This window comes from Cannabis sativa, chromosome 9 (assembly GCF_029168945.1).
Source record: "Cannabis sativa cultivar Pink pepper isolate KNU-18-1 chromosome 9, ASM2916894v1, whole genome shotgun sequence".
NCBI classification, from domain to species: Eukaryota; Viridiplantae; Streptophyta; class Magnoliopsida; order Rosales; family Cannabaceae; genus Cannabis; species Cannabis sativa.
In genome coordinates, this window is record NC_083609.1 from 1,352,462 (window position 1) to 1,370,088 (window position 17,627).

Sequence of the window (17,627 nt, forward strand, 5' to 3'; positions counted from 1 at the left end):
TAATATATTTTCATGTGATACTTTTATTATTTTGTATGTAATTTAGGTATTATTTTTTGCAGTTTTTTTTTGTTATTTTTATGTTAATTTATAGAAAATTAAAAAAAATATATAAAAAAATCTTTAAAAAAATAATAATTTATGTAATTATTAAAAAAAAATTGTGAAAATCCCTGAAAGTTATTGGGCTGGCCCATTATAACTTATTGGGGTGGTCCATTAAATGTTATTGGGCTAGCCCAAATATTAGAACCCTACTGAAACTCATCTCTGTAACACTCACAGAACTCCCAACTCTTCTCTCTCTCTCTCAACAATGGCGTCCTCTCGTTCTTCTCTCTCCCAAATCTCCAAAACGGTGCGTTTCTTCTCCACAAGCAGCGCTCCAAAACCTTCTCACCACAATCATCACAGTCACAACCACACCTACTCGGAGCCCAATTCCTATATAGGAAGCTGGGAGGCTCCCAAAAACCCTAAGGAGGCCCAGCGAAGACTAGCTCAGCTTCGCAGAGACTATGCTAAACAGGTCAAGGAGGTTCGCAAGGAGTACATTAAGGAGGTTGAGCTTATGAGGCTCGAAAAGCTTCGCAAGGACGAAGCTCACAAGGAGGCTCTCAGGCTCCAAACCGAGGAACGTAAGAGACTCAAAGCTGAGGCTGCTAAGGCTCGTGCTCAGGAGCGTCAGGTCGCCGAGCAGGAGTTCCGCGAAACCCTAGTAAGTGTTCTCTCTCTCTCTCTCTCTCTCTAATATATTTTGTTTGAATGATTAGGTTTGCGATTTCACTAGTTTTGATTTACTTTGTTATAAGAGAACGTTTTTTTTTTTTTTGTTTAGTTCTGAGATAATTTAATGGTAATTTGAAGAAATTTAAGATTTTGTTTGAATGCTTAGGCTAATTTGTTGAGAAGAACATATTTTTGTTTGAGGACTGAGATAATTTAATGGTAATTTGGTGAGAATTTGAGATTTTGTTTGAATCCTTAGGCTTACAATTTCACTAGTTTTGATTCACTTTGTAGGAAATGAGCGTATTTTTGTTTAGTTCTGAGATAATTTAATGGTAATTTGGAGAAAATTCTAGATTTTGTTTGAATGCTTCGGCTTTCAATTTCACTAGGTTAGATTAACTTTGTGGAAAAGAACGTATTTTTGTTTGATTTCTGAGATAATTTTATGGTGATTTGGAGGAAATTTGAGATTTTCATTATCGATTATTATGCTACAAGAGTTGAACAGTTTCATAATTATTCATTCTATAAGGAAAATACGATTATGAATGATGTATTAGAAAACGTCAAATTCATATACTTAACTTTATTCTTTCATTTTAGTAAGTATTGGTGTCAATGTGATCCAACCTTGATTGATTTAAGGTGAATGTAAGTGAGTTTTGAATGTTTTAATTATGCTCAATAACCTTATTTCCCCCATTGAACGACCCTATTTCTTTTTGAATTGACCAATGATATGGTTGGTGATCATTGAAATACTAAGCTGGAGGTTCAAATTAAAGGAATTGTTAGAGCTTTGAGCTAGATTGAAATTGGCCAATGATATGGTTGTGGTGTTCATTAAAATACTAACTAAGCTGAGGTTCAAATCATAGGAATTGTTAGAGCTTTTCCATCAATTTTTGTTTTGCCATGGAAGTTTTAAAAAATTTGTATTGTGGTAGTTCAGTATAACAATACTTTTCTGGGTTGTATATGTTTTTATTTTTTAAAAGAGACAAAGATCACGTGTCCTTGGCGTTGGAAAACCACGGTTACAAACACCGAAAAGGAACTGTACAGATTTTGTCTGAAAATAAACAAAACAAATATAATGGTCTAATAATACTGAAGATGATATAAAACAATAGAAAACATCTTCTGTTGCAGAAAACTTTCCCAGTCTCTGATAAGATCTAGGAAGGATAGTCCTCAAGTTCGGGGTTGTATGTTAAGTTACAATTAGGCAAAAAAGCATATGCGTGCAGACGGTGATGTAAAGCATTTGTTCATTGATAGAAATTTAAGGTTTGGACAGCTTTTGTTGTTGTGTTGCTGAAGGTTATGTTGTGTGAGCCTAGTTTAGTGTTTCATTACCATAGAGTTATGACTAAAACATTTTGTTGCATGCTTGTCTAAATTTGGGGATGAATTTATGAGATTTGGTCAGAAACTTAGTCTTATGGTTTTGCTTCTTTGTAGTATAGAATTTCATCCCTTGTAAGTTAGGCTTGTAGCTTGTATGGTATTCAGATTCTTTATTGTATTTTGAATTCGAGTTCCAAAGGCGAGTTTGCTCGGTAATGTCACTAAATTCATTTATTCATTGTATATTCAGTTATGCACTTAGTCTGTCTATTATTATCTTTTGTTATCAAAGATAGAATGTAAGAGTCATTCCTTAAGTTACATTCTCTGACTTGTTTTCTCCTGTTATTGAACTTGTGACATCTGACTCCGAATCTGACATCCTTCGATTTATGTAGTTGAAAGAAAGAGCAGAGAAGCTTGAGAATTGGAGGATGAAAGAGAAACTTAGAGAAGAAAAGAAGAAAGAGAAGAACGAGCTGTTGCGCCGAAAGAGTTCCTTATGGGTTGACCAATCTGGATTGGAGAAGAAAATACTTGAAGCAATTGTTGACACAACACCCTTATGATAGAATAACAAATGTAAGTTTTATCAAAACCACACCTTGTTTCTTTTGGACTTCTTATGATACTCTTTCTGTTATATTGTGTATATGAGCCAACCATAGTTGCATTTCTCTCAACATTTTTATATATCAGTGTATATTGTAAATTGTAGCTATATTCATGTCCAAAATTGACTATTTTGAATTATGTGTCATAATTTTTCGAGTAAATACTATTGTAGATTCTGTATTTTCTAAAATTGTACAAATGAGACTCTGAACTAATTTTTTTTCAAATTAAAACTTAATAATAATTTGATTTAGAGATGTTATGACAAAATTGGTTATATTAAAAAATAAAATTATTAAAAATTAAACTTAGAGTCCTGTTTTTACCATTTTGAAAAATATAAAATTTATTTTGTCATTTAAAAAATAGAGTACAATTAATAACTTTTGTAAAATACCGAATTCAAAATTGTACTTACCTTAATTTTTTTGATTATAAGAAATATGCATCTAGATAAGAGTGACCCCAAGATGTAATTGCTCTTAACTTTTATTATATTGTCAAAACTTGATGAACACATTTTGGCCATTGTTCTTTATTTTGTAGGTACATGGAAAAACTTGAAGATGTCCTTCGAAAGTACTCGATGAACTCGACGATTATTTAAACAACCGATATCACCGCAACAAAAGAGATGAATTACAATGCAAAACTTATTCAAATCTTTCATGTTTGGAATGCCATTTCAGCTTTAATATTTTATAGGTTAAGGTGGAAAAAACCAATGGCTATTTCTTTTGAACCCTTGCTAATTTAATGCCAACTTGTTTTTTGTTTAATCTTTTGCCTTGTAAGAACATTGATTTGATTTGAATAAATAATTGGAAAAAATTTCAACAATAACCCAAAGGAAAATAATCATAACAAATCCAATTTAATGGGGTCTTTAATCAAGTGATCAATAATAACCAAGATGCATACATTTAGTGATTAAGAATCATAACCTACAAAATCAAAAAACATCCTTTCTCCAAATCTAAAATAACCCCATTTTCCTCTCTCATATGTTTTTGGTTAGAATTTAGAAAAAACAACAAATCATTAGTTCTCCAAATCTAAAGATGTGAGCAATGCTATATTATCATAACCATTTTCAAAAACTACCATTAACATTCATCAAGTAAAACGAAGCAAAGAATTATAATTACTGTTGCTGCCCTTGAAAAACAAATCCACCTACTTTCAAAATATTGGAGTGGGAAGAAAGTGAAAGAAGAGTAAGTAGAAAACAAAAAAAAAAAAAAATTAAAAGAAAGCTTCTTTTCCTGCACTGCAAATTTTCACTAACTCAAAAGTCTTTTACTTTCTCTTTTTTTTTGTTTTTTGGTTTTTTTTTTTACTCACTGTGTCTTTGGTTTCTGTACCTTAACATAAGGAAGAAAACCCAAGCACTGGACTACTTTCGGATTCCAACCCAGTTGTTGGGCGCGACAGAACATCAAGAAAGTGTTGGCGAAATAAGAATTGAAACCCATCAAGACATGCCACAGAGCGTGACCTTGCGGGTTAATGTACCAAAACGAGATGTTCTTGCAGAAAACTCGGTCGAAGAGCCAACAAAAACTTCCTACGAGTATCGTCCCCAAGTACAGCTTTGCTAGCCATTTCGCGTGTGCATCTGTTGTGTGGATGTAGTACTTGTACATCCGTGGGATGCACAGAAGACAGAGGATCATGTAATGAACCTTGAAGCCCATTCCAAACCGAACGAGTGAATGGAAAACAGCAAATGCAGCACCGTAGAGAAACAGGAAGGTGGGCATTGTGCTTCGGTAATGCCAATCTGGTGAGTAGAGGATGTAGATATATAACAGCATTTCCCATACCATTGGGGTTTCATCTCCTTGCTGCTGTCTGAAAATAGAGAAAGTAGGCAAAGATTATGTTCCGAGGTTACAATTTAAGCTACAATCTGTTTCAACTGTAAGAACGATTTTACTTCCAAAGCTTCATCGGAAAACAGAGAAAATGGGTACAAGCATTACTCCAAAGTTCACAAAAAAATCAAGTAAATTATAATCAGACGATCAGTGCTTTGGAATCTCAAGAAAGGTTTTGGGCTTGAAAATGTTTGCAGAAGAGAGCACAACATTTCATGTTTGTAGCATAAACAAGTTATAGAGGCATTTCATATAAACTCTGAAAGGGCATTTGGCAGAAAAAGATCATGAAAAGTGAAAAACAGATTAACGAAAGGCATAATTAGGCTATCGAGCTAAGCTAATCAACTTCAAAAGCAAAAGAAGCTTCAAATTGTTAGATAAAAATAAAATTTAGATGCTAGACACATGGAACAACTTCCTATCTATATACTAGGGATGAGAGAAAAAGCAAAGTTTCAAACATCAATAGTAAACAAAATGTAGAAACTAACAAAACCCGGTCAAGGTTAACATATTAAAATAAAAAGCAAAGAAGATACTTACACACGTTGCAAAGTAGCATGGTACACCATGCTCCCAATGGCAAGTGTCATATTAGATAGATGCAGAACACTAAACCTCTTCTCAAAACGCTGTCTAAGAGCATTTACAAGACCAAAGAGTGCTAAAACAACGCACGGGATGTTCGATATGGTGTTGAAAAACTCTGCAACATAAGAAGAATGCATATAGTTTTTCTCACACCAATCAGTGGATGTAACAGGGCCCCAAAAGCTAGAAACTTCATCTGCCATTCTAAATCTTTATACCCAAAACCTATTACTCACTCAAGAGACCTCTTCACTCAAGATGTTGAGTTCATAAACCTGCAAATTTAAGTATTGTCAATACCATATAATCAAAAAGGAAGAAGTTAAAAAACCATTAAATACTCTTCGTGGGGGGCAATTAAGAAAAATAACTATGGTCGCAAAAATGACCATATTACACTGTGCGGCCATAAACGACCATTATAATCGCAAAACTACTATAGAATTACACTATGTGACCATCATAATCACATAGAGTAAATTAAGTGAGGTTATTTGGCAAAATTTAGTATTTCACATTGTTAGTTTGGCAAATTTCTCGGGCAATTAATGTCTCTCCATTATCACCAAAAGAAAGAAAAAGAATTGTAAAGTTCTATAAAGAAGAATGATTAGAAACACCATAACCACCATAGTTTCTAACAAGACTTGGAACTAGGGTAAAATTATACACAATTGAACATGGTCAGTCAGCAAAATGGATCATAAAGCTTTTACTAAGTTTCAAGAAGTGAGAAAAATGCTAAAGAAAACTACAGAATCAAATGAACTCAAAACCCTATATACATATCATATGAACTCAAATTTCAAAATTCTGGGATTTAATTTCTACAAATTTGCAATTACTTTCCATGCTTAAATACCTGAAAATCAATGCAAAATATTTAGGGTGCCCAAATAAGAATCTAACGAAGTTCACAAGACTGAACCACCTAATTGTGTGGAACTATTATAAACATAAACAATCATAAATTAATGAACGCAATTATTCCAAATACAAATTCACAAGAAACCTAAATCAATTAATGTTGAAAAAATAAAAAAATCTAAACAAGAAAGTTGAAATCGACATCAACAAAATCTAACCTTTTGCTTGCCCAAACTGAGATAATAGAGATCTACTAAGCTTTCGTTCAAAAATCTCTGCCAATTGCTTCTGCCTTTTCTTCTTCTCCCTTTTTCTCTCTCTACTTTCTCTCTCTAGGTTTGTATATTTTTTTATTTAAAAAAAAAAAAAAGAAATTGACGAATTGAAGTGTTTGAGATTTGGGAGAGTGGCGCGTGGGAATTATTAATGTAGCGTGAGCGAACGGTGTAGACCGTCCGATTGGAAAGTAATGGACGGATGAGATTTGAAGAGTCGTGGATTATTGAGTTGAGAGGGTTTGGTTTAGGCTACGCTCCAGTGTGAGCGTGAAGACACGCGCAGGTCGGCTGAAGGTGGTTTGATAGCTTGAGGTGGTGACACGTGTTAGAAAGAACCGATTCTCGCTTCGTGGAAGGGTATCCAAGCGCGTTTATCTTTATTCTTTACTAATAATAATTTATTCATTCTCGAATATTCTTCTTTAAATTTTTAATAATTAACATTAAAAAGAAAAAAAGAATATTATTATTATTATTGAAATTAAAATTATTTTTAGTGATAAGGTACATTGTAATTATAATTATTTATAATATTTTTAAAAAATAAAAATAATTTAGAGTATCAATACTAAAATTTAAACAGCTACTTACTATTCGTATAAAAAATAAAAAATATATTATAGACTTATCCTTTATTATTATTATGTTTTTTGTAAAAAAATATTATTGTATTATTTTAATAAAAATAAAAATTATTATTAAAAATCTTATACTATTTAATGGCATCTCCATTATTTTTTTCATAATAATTATAATTTTTTTTAAATAAATAAATACATGCAATCTATTTTAATTTCATTAATAGTTTAAGCTATAAAAAATAGGATTTAAATATTTTATTGCACTATAACATATATACAAAGTCTTTAAAGTTTAAATTATACATAATTTCTCAATTTTTTAGGGGAAGATTTTATTAATAGGTAAGGGTTGTCTTAAATATTGGTCATGTCGGGTCAACTCATACCAACCATGAGGCCCGTGTAACGTTCCCGCTTCAAGCCTCCATTGGGTCGTTACACTCACGGAATAACTGGCTCTTATACACGAGTACGTCACTCTAGCTATTTCATGGACTGACAACTGGCCCTACAGACCAACACAAGTGTTTTCAGTGTGCTTTGTCCTCACTCACACACTCCCTGGGAAAACTTTCCAGGAGGTCACCTATCCTGAAATTGCCTCAGGTCAAGCACGCTTAACTGTGGAGTTCTTTCGTGATGGGCTACCGAAAAACAAGATGCACCTTGTTGATATAGGTAGTATCAATCAATCCATTTAAGCTTTCTTCAACTATGTAGTCCCATACCTACACAGTCTCAGAATCATCCCACTTGACCTTACCCAGGCGATGTGGGATTGCACAGCTTAACCGATATTTTCCCTTACGGATCACGGGACTATTGACTGTCACAACCCGTCTTATGCCAATTAGGAGCTTTCGACCAAAAAAATCTAATTGGGTCTTTTTTATATAAATTTTTATATGTTCTTTGTATATATAATAGTAAAATAAAGAATGTAATATTTTGAAAACATAATTGAGCCTTTTATTTTAATAAAATATTTAATGTATTGTTTTAAAAAATAAATTAAGTATTTTTTTTAAAAAAAATAGTTATATTTTCTAATAAATAATAGTTAAAATATAAAATATGGTATTTTAAAAAATAAACTCAAACCCTATTATACACAAATTAAACATAAATCATGGTATCAAAAAAACCCCACGAAAATAATATATTTATAATAAAGTTTTGAAAATAAATATCAATAATGAAAATAAAAACCACAAATAAAAAGACAGAAATTAATGTTTAAAAATTCCTAATATAGACCAAACAATAATCACTACAAATATCTAAACTAATATCCAAACTTGATCATAATTATTTTGACAATTTTAGGTTACCTTTTCTCTTTATGGAAGAAAAAGAAGAAGAAGCTTTTATGGTATTTACTATTTTCAACACAAATTAAAAAAGGAACATTATCAATGATATGTATAAAAGGATAAATTACCAAAGTGAATGAGAAAAAAATATATAAAAATGTATAAATTACTCTCTTGAGGAAAATTCAAAATAGGAAAAAAATATTAATATGTAAAACTCACAAAAATAGGTTTGCATAATATTTATGGCAAAATAATAATAATAATAATAATAATAATAATAATAATAATAATAATAATGAAAGAAAAGTTAAGTTTGTTAATTAAAAAGAAAAATCAAAAGTATAAATAAATAAAAACGGGAATTTTCAAAAACACTATATTGTTAGGTTTTATAATTTTAGGTCTAAAATTTGTATTTACAAAAATAGGCTTGTAAGGTTTTAAAATTATAAATATATACTTTTTTTCAATTAAAAGTAAAAGAACAATTAAAAAAATGACAAATAACTAGAAAAAGACACCCTAGTTGTAATATAACTCTATATAAATAATACAATAACTAAAAAATAATTTATTATTTTGATTGAAGATTTATTTTTATTAAAAAAAAATACAAATTGTAAAACTGAAATTTATTTCGAGTCGACATATAATTGTAATTTTTTTTTAATTTTTGGTTTATGTAAATTTTTTAAAAAATTATATATGAGATAATTTCTTTTGAAATTATGGTTTTACACTTATCATTTATAAGAATATGGGCAAAATATATATTTTCCAAAATTTTATGAAAAAGAGTTAAGAAAATACAGAAAAAAAAAACTTAATTAAGAGTAAATATTGCATCAACCAATATTTGTACTTGAAAACAAATTTATATATTTAGATATTACAAATAAAGTGAAGTAAAATAATTTAATTTGAAAAAAAAGTATGCATATATATAATTTTGCAAACTTATTAAGAAAACAAATATTTCATGTAGTTTTCAATATATTCTTTAGTTAATCTTCACTAACCAAGCCCATCAATAGCCACATTTAGCCCAGTGGACCTTATAATGTTTTCTGGTGTAGGCCCATCAAAATCTACAAATTTTATTAAAAATTTAATAGTAATTTGCGACGTAAATACTTTAATCCAATATTCGGTGGACATAAATTATATTTGGTTCCCTCCCTTGTATCTTAACTTTATGGTTATATATTGAATAATTACATAAGGCACTGTTTTTTGTTAAAAAAAAAATATTTTTACGTTTAAAGAATTTTTTTTTATATTTTTACGATTTTCTATAAAAATAACACGAAAACAAGAAGAAAACTACATGAAAATAATATTAAAATAATAACAAAAAATAATATACAGACAATAAAAAATTACAACAAATTAATAAAAGTACAACATAAAAAGACTGTATTCTGTATTAAAAATTAAAAAAATCGTAAAAATATTTAAAATTCCGTAAAACTGTATTTTTATAATTTTTTATTATTTTGATGTATTTGTAAAATAATCCCTATATATATATTATTTAACCATTTCCTTTAACAAAAATATCTTTTCAATTTTGCATGAAAGTCTTTGTCTCTGTCAGAAGTTGAATTGAGACTAAGATAAGTTAAAATTGTCAACAAATTTATTCATATGTTATTCAATATTAAAAATAATATTGTATACCAACTTATTTTCTTTTCTTTAGATAAAATAAATTAAAACAATTTTTTTTTTTATCTTTCTAACGAAGTAGAAACCAATTCTTTATAACCACAAAACAATACTATTATTACTATATAGTATAGTACTATTGTTTTATTTTGAATGAAACCTATTTTAAAAAACAATGCCATGTTTTTATCTGTAATACTTTTGTATATAATTTAAATTTATGTATACTACCAATATAAATATATGATAATTAAATAAATTTTTCTTTAGTTGGTCTTAAATGAGATACGAATTTTACCTATAAAACAGTTCTTTCGATCAGGGTCAGCCCTAGGCTAAAGCGGCCTAAGCTCGCAACTAGGGCCCAATCCTATCAAGGGCTCAAATGAAACAAACAACTTTTAATAAATATACATAGTTTATTCATAATTTTTAAAAATACCATTTAATTTTATAAAAAAGGCCCAAAAAAATTATTTTTCTTAAGGCTAAAATTAACTCAGGACCGATCCTATTGTCGATATACATACACCTAAATAGAGAGCAGGGTGGGGATAAATAAGAGCATGTTTGGTATTGTTTTCTATTTTTGTTTTCAAAAAACTGTTTTTAGAAATGAGAACAAAAAATAGTTTTTGAAGTTTTTAAAAACAAGTCATGTTTGGTTAGTACTTTTTAAAAACAATATTGACTAAAAGTGAATTGGTTTTTAAAACAGAAAATAACATTTTGTTGTTTTCAAAATTTTTGTTTTTTGTAACTTTGTTTTCTGAAAGCTGTTTTAAAAAAACAAAGCCAAACAAACCAAACTGTTTTCAAAAAACAATTTTCTGTTTTTAAAAACAAAAAACAGTTTTTTAGTTATGATGACAAACATGCACTAAAATTTTTCATTTCCAAATTTTAAATAAATGAGTTTGTCATATCATAAGAATAACCAGCCAAATGGAGATTTTTCCACAAATTGTGTCCATGGAATATGTTTTTATTATATTTTTAATAGTGATTTTACATAATACACAAAAAATTTGAAAAAAAAAATGTTACTATAGAGAAATTTTCATTTATGCGATTTGAATTTTTTTATTTATAAAAATACGTTATTTAATAAAAAATATATATAATACTCATTTTTTTTTTGGTGTTTTATAAATCATAATTTATAGTTTTCATGAAGTTAATTTTGTCATTATTTTTTGTTATTTTATAGCTGATTTATAGTTGATGCAAAGTTAATTTCTTGTTGTTTTTTAATTATTTTCTTACATTTTTTCATTTTTTTTTTCTTGAAATATCGTATTTTTAAAAATTAAGATAAAAAAATTTAAGTTGTAAAACTGTAAATAAAACATAAAAAAATACATATTTATGAAGAAAAAAAAACCCGATAACATACATAAATCTATGATACATAAGTTATGAATCTTTTGTTCAACAAATAAACAAAACTTAAATTTCAAAATTTTCCCCAATATTTAAAGTATTATTCATATTAGATATTTATGTTTATTTTGCTAGCCTTCAAATATTAAATATTTGAGAATGATGCCATATTTTTCATTAACATCAAACAAAACTTGTCATGAAAAACAAGTTGCATGTTCTTAAGATTTGGTGAGCCTTAGAAAAAAAAAATATTGAGCCATTTATTTAAAAAATATGTAGTATTTTTTAAAATTATTATAAAAATATGTATAATTTTGAATGTAAAATATTTTTTAGGCCTTCAGGCTAAGTGTGCCCTAATGTGCCCTAAGAACGGACCTAACTCACCTTAACTCAAGCTGGAATTTTGCCAAAAGAGAAAAAGCATTAAGTACTACTAATTTTTTTTGAGCAATTTGCGGCGAAACCCCCTTATGTTTTGATTTTTATACACTTAACCCCCTTATCTTTATTTTTGGTGGCAAAACCCCCTTATGTTTTAATTTTTATACACTTAACCCCCTTATCTTTCTTTTTGGTGGCAAAACCCCCTTATGTTTTAATTTTTATACACTTAACCCCTGTATCTTTTGTTTTGGTGGCAAAACCCTTCAGTTTACTTTTCTTTGCAAATTTAAAGTTTTAGTTAAATATTACCGTTAAATACTAACTGGATTACTACTGTATCGACTTCGAGGTTTTACCGTTACATATACAAAGGTGTATACAGTGGTCATCCAGTTGATATTTAACGGTAATATTTAACTGGGGTGTCAAATTTGCAAAGAAAAATAAACATAAGGGGGTTTTGCCACCAAAAATAAACATACCTATTTTTATATGTATTGTACCCAAAATACCTTAACATAAGAGAGTCATGTAGAGAGTATCTTGAAGTGACAGGAGCAAAATTGGTACAATGTTTAAAAAAAAGAGGTAAAAATGATAGACTTTAAAAAAGAATGTAAAAATAAAAGAAGACAATATAAAAAGAGTATAGAGTGTAATTTCCTCTAGTTTTTTCTGGTGTAAGCTAAAGTACTAAACAAGGCCGATCACTCTAAGTTAAAGTGAGCTAAGTCCGCTTTACTGCCGGCTCTTAGGGATCCAAATAAAAAAAATTCTTTTATATTTTCTTTACAAAATAATTATTAAAAATACTATTTAAAAGACCCAACAAAACTACTAGGGCTAGTATTCTTGCCAAACATTAAATTGACAGTTTGTAATAAATTATGAGTTACATTAAATTTAACTTAATGAGAGCTTGTACACTAAGGTACAATCATGACTCATAACAATAAAAGAGATAACAAATTACATTATACATTTTCCATGTAATAAATTAAAGGATATATAATATTGTTGCCACACAAAAAATAGGGGATATATTGATTAAAAAAAGATATATAAATAATAAAAGAATATCCTATATGATATGACAACTAATTTCAACTAATAAGAGAAAGAATATAATAATATTCACTTTTCTCTTTTTAACAACAAATAAATTCACATTATTATAAATAAATACTTTGTTAACATACATATATAGGTAATGTTATTTGTTTCCTTGATTTTTATATTTGTAAGGCTTTTTTTATGTGTTTGAGCATAATCTTTTGTAAGATGTCTAACTTTTTAGTTTATTTATAAAATCACTTTCATTCAAAAAAAAAAAAAAGTTAAAAATAATTTTTTTGAAAAATATATATATTATTGATTTTGAAAATATTACATTTTATTTTTAAATAAGAGTTCAAATTCTTATTTTTTCATATGGCCTACTAATGTTCAAAACTAGCATAACGTGCGCTTAAAATAGATTGTTTAACAGTTGTGTTTATTTTTACTAAAAAGTATTCTTTTTTCAATAATTTTTTATCATAACTTAAAAATTTAACGAGTTTGTTGTTTAGATTTATATTTATTAGACGAGTAATATAGCTACATACACATGTTTTTAGTTATAACTGGCTTAAGGTATCTAGGGCCCACTTAGTTTAGGGACTTAAAAAAATTCTCTTTAAAAAAGAATAATCTACACAAACTATTTTTTTTTTATAATACTTTTAGATAATTTTGCGTTCAAATATATATTTCTTTTTACATTTTTACGACGTCTTATATAAACAACACGAAAACAATAAAAAATCACATGAAAGTAATAAAAAAAATTAAAAATAATATACAAATAATAAAAAATTCTCTAACAATCAAGGTTATAATTTTCTAAATGAGATGTGTTTATTCTTATAGTTTGTTAGACATTATTATAATTTTCTAAATGAATTAATGAATTTTTTTTTAAAAAAAAGGAACAAATAACTAAAGTCTATATGAATTGACGACTTTTTGGACCACTTGTCTCTTAGGAGGGGTCCCAAATTCCCAATATAGCTTCATTATTATTATTATTATTATTTATTTATTATAATTTGCATGATGACCTAAAGTTTGGGTCAAATTAATGACCATATATGTATATATGTATTTAAATATATATTAAAAAAAATTATCTAATTCATAGGAATTTTTTTTTATATGACATATGTTTATAAAAAAAAATCTATGACATATATAGATTAGTAATATATATATTAATATAAAAATTTTATTCATTTATCAAATCGACAAATAGATAAAATTGTACTTTAATAGAAATATTATTTGTGTTGAACACTGATTTGAAAAAGAATAAAATGCTCCAATATAATAAGATTATGTGCAACTCTGTTAATTAGCATCGTTTGATAAAAAAATAAAGAAATTTTATTAGAAAATGTATGACAATCTTATATAATAACCCCAAAAGAAGAAAGCATAAGTAATGAATTTCGAATAATTTGTAAGCGTTACCAAATAATCTGGCTCCATCTCCATCTTTCGCTATAATTGAATTTTAATCGAACTTAGCGCTCTTTTTATACAAATTACTTCAACTAAATTCAAAACGCTTATATTAATAAAATTGCTCGATTTAAATTATATACATTTAATTTAATGGTAATATATACAAAACTAGTTCTAAAATTTAAAAAGTCCATAATGTGCAGTCATGTGAGCAATATTCGTTTTTATGATTGGAAAAGGGTTTCTATTGTAGAAAATAATAATAATAAATTGAATTATTAGGATTATATGCCTTTCTCTCTTTTTATTATGAAAACAACCACTTAACAAACAAATACATATATATTATATATACATACATGTATATTAATTCTCATTTAATTTCAACTAAAAATGTAATAAATGAAAAATATAAATATTTTTTCATTTTAATTATTAAGCTAAAATGTTTGTATTTAAATTCATTTTTCTTTTACTTTTGTAACTTTTATGTAGATATAATATATACATTTATTAACTTAATTCATATGAAATTTATATCTTATATATTACTTATTTTTCCTCTTCTTGTTTTTTTTGATCATAATTGTTTAAAGAAATATTTTTGAGTAAATAATTTTATGTAGTAATGTGATAATTTAATAAATATGAGTCAACATGTATTGATATATTGGATAAAGTCTTACATTCTTTGAAGATAGCTTATATAACTTAAATGTGGCTCATTAATTAAATTAAAAAATACTCTATTCAAGACACTCACACTAACTAATTAATAATTAGATTAAGTACTTATAATTGTCATCAATTAAAAATTGTGCTTAATAATATTGTATACATTGAAAAGATTTGTTATAAATCGGTTTTGGATATGTAGTATCTATAAATATAGATATATGTATATATTTCTTGTAATACTAACATATATAAAATCCACTAGTCATATGGAGAATCATTATGTTTTTAGTGTGGTTAATTATAAGATCTAATAGCTATAGCTATAAATACGTGTTGTGTTAGTTCATCTCATATTTTTATGATTTTTTAAAACAGGTCAAGTTGTGCTAATGTTATAAAAAAATATGAACGGTATCGTATCATACAATAAATTTTATTAGGGCACGCCCAATACAGTGTGACAGTAGTTCCATGATTCGCAAGGGAAATATCAGATAAGTTGTGCAATCTCACATTGCCTGAACAAGGTGAAGTGTGATGATTCTGAGACTGTGTAAATATGTGACTACACAATTGATCAAAAGGGCTTAAATAGATTAATTGGACCCAGATCCCGATGCTGACTCAGATCTAAACCTCGACCCATCAAACCTGGACCCGACCCTAACCCCAAAAATCTGACTCTAGACCTAATCGACTTATAAATAAAATCAATAAATAAAATTTACAGAACATATTTTTATTTTTTTTTAAAAAAATTGAATAACAAAAATAGTTATATAATATATTTCTTAATTTTTAAAAATATAATAAAAAAATCTTAAAAATAGAAGTTTTATCAAATGAAAATTTAATATAAAATAAATATAGACTCTAAATAGGCTAAGGACAAAATATGAGTGATGAGAATATGAATAGAATAAAAAAATATTAAAATAAATGTGCCGACAGTGTATATGGAAGATAAGACCCTTTCTTTCATATCAATATTAGTCTCCAAATATGTCTCTTTCTCACTTTCTTTATTATTCCCTTAATAAGTTTATATATATTATAATTTCTTAGTTAATTTTTGTATTTAAAAATATATGTCGAAATATTCTTTTTAATTTTTTTTATAGTAGTATTCGTTATAGTTACAACATTATTCTTGTAAGTTTTTGTAAAAAAATTTGAATAGTTTACCGTACCGAAAATAAATTTGAAATTTTTTGAACACACATAATAAATTGAAATATCAAGAACTTCATTACTGTAAATTAGTCGAAATTTTTTAAAAATTTACAAGAATAATATTGTAACTATAACGAATATTACAGTAAAAAAAAAATTAAAAAAAAATTCGACATGTGATTTCGGATGTAAAATTTAAGTGAAAAATTGTAATAAGAATTTGTAATTCACTCTCTTCTAACTATTCTTATTATTATTTCATTTAAATAGTTTTGTTAAATATATTATTTTATATAAATAGAGTATTTAACTTAAGGATTTATAGACCACTCATAATTAATCATAACAAAACGCCTCATCAATCATCACATGCAAATGTTTTTTTTTTCTTTTCTTAAATCTTCTTTTCTCTATCTTTTTTAACTTTTATGGACTTTTCTTTTTCATTAATTAATTTAATCTCTTATATATATAGGATATAATTAAAGAAAATAAAAATTATTTGATATGACTACATGATCTCTTAACTAGTGTCACACAAAAATTTTATTATGATATTACATATAATATAACTCATTTAATTATTATTTATGTTATCTCATCATTTTATAAAGATGAATTAGAATTTTTATCTCAAAATTTCATATACTAAATTATATTTACTGAACTTTTAAAATTATTAAAAATTCTCATAAATTATTGAGTTTATTAGATTTAAGAACTTCGGGGTATAATTTAGTAGATATTAAAATTTGCGAAACATAATTTGGGATATAAATAATCACCGAATTAATAAAATTAAATAAAATTAAATAAAAATTCTTAAATCTAACAATCTCAATAATTCATAAAAAAAAAAATTAATGACCAAAATAATTCAAAAATTATATTTTGATATATGTCAAAGTTTTAGAAAATAAAAATCCTCAGTTTTTAAAATTATAAAGATATTGAATAGCAACTCTAACTCATCTATATATTAATATTTGACACTTGTTATTATACATACCTTAATATATAATATTTATATATACAGGGCCCTAAATAATTAATGTATATATGTTGCTATATATTTTACAAAAGACCAATCAGTTATTTACATTTTAAATATATAAATATATATATATATATATATATATATATATAAATTTGTAGGGATAATAAAATATATGATTCTGTGTTCATGTTATATTTTATTTAACTCACTTTTATATTTTATGTTAGACATATTAATTCGTGTCTAATTTTCTCCACTTCTATTTTGATTTATATTTTTTTTTAACTAATTAGTAATTTTTTCTCCCGAATTTTGATATGTACTAAATCATGCCCCCTGAACTTTTTTAACTGTTAAAAATTCCCCCTGAACTAATAAGATTGTGAGATTTAAAGACTTTTATCTAATTTCAGTAAAAAAAATTCTAACATTGATGAAAGTTCAGGGGGCATGATTTAGTACATATCAAAGTTTGAGGGGTATGATTTGGTAGATATCAAAGTCTGGGGAGCATGGTTTAGTACATAAACAATCATTGAAACAGTAAAATTAAATGAAATTAGACAAAAGTCCTTAAATCTAACAATCTCAATAGTTCAAGGGAATTTTTAACGGCCAAA

General features: G+C 26.8%; 2 protein-coding genes across 3 annotated transcripts; one reads left to right on the top strand and one right to left on the bottom strand.

Annotated features, from left to right (window-relative positions):
• Nucleotides 1-258: 258 nt before the first annotated feature.
• On the top strand, nucleotides 259-3,476 carry LOC115722460 (uncharacterized). Of its 2 annotated transcripts, XR_009684430.1 has the most exons (4): nucleotides 259-718; nucleotides 2,481-2,664; nucleotides 3,244-3,282; nucleotides 3,329-3,476. XR_009684430.1 is itself a non-coding variant. In XM_030651677.2 (3 exons), exons 1-2 carry the CDS (start codon nucleotides 317-319, stop codon nucleotides 2,649-2,651), a joined length of 573 nt encoding a protein of 190 aa, XP_030507537.1. In that variant the 5' UTR covers nucleotides 259-316; the 3' UTR covers nucleotides 2,652-2,664; nucleotides 3,244-3,476. The 2 variants fall into 2 exon arrangements, 1 of the variants encoding a protein (XP_030507537.1); XM_030651677.2 differs by having other exon boundaries at nucleotides 3,244-3,476.
• A 311-nt stretch (nucleotides 3,477-3,787) lies between these two features.
• LOC115722446 (alkaline ceramidase) lies at nucleotides 3,788-6,490 on the bottom strand. The gene is made up of 3 exons (XM_030651655.2): nucleotides 6,257-6,490; nucleotides 5,124-5,446; nucleotides 3,788-4,551 (listed from the first exon to the last, which is right to left on the bottom strand). The coding sequence occupies exons 2-3, from the start codon at nucleotides 5,372-5,374 to the stop codon at nucleotides 4,038-4,040; spliced, it is 765 nt and encodes a 254-aa protein (XP_030507515.1). The 5' UTR covers nucleotides 5,375-5,446; nucleotides 6,257-6,490; the 3' UTR covers nucleotides 3,788-4,037.
• Nucleotides 6,491-17,627: the final 11,137 nt, after the last annotated feature.

Bases quoted from the DNA above. Each gene is read 5' to 3' on its own strand.
- LOC115722460 (XM_030651677.2), top strand. From the start codon at position 317: ATGGCGTCCTCTCGTTCTTCTCTCTCCCAAATCTCCAAAACGGTGCGT. The intron at 719-2,480 runs GTAAGTGTTCTC...CGATTTATGTAG, and splicing joins AGGAGTTCCGCGAAACCCTA to TTGAAAGAAAGAGCAGAGAA.
- LOC115722446 (XM_030651655.2), bottom strand. From the start codon at position 5,374: ATGGCAGATGAAGTTTCTAGCTTTTGGGGCCCTGTTACATCCACTGAT. The intron at 4,552-5,123 runs GTAAGTATCTTC...CTCTATTTTCAG, and splicing joins CATGCTACTTTGCAACGTGT to ACAGCAGCAAGGAGATGAAA.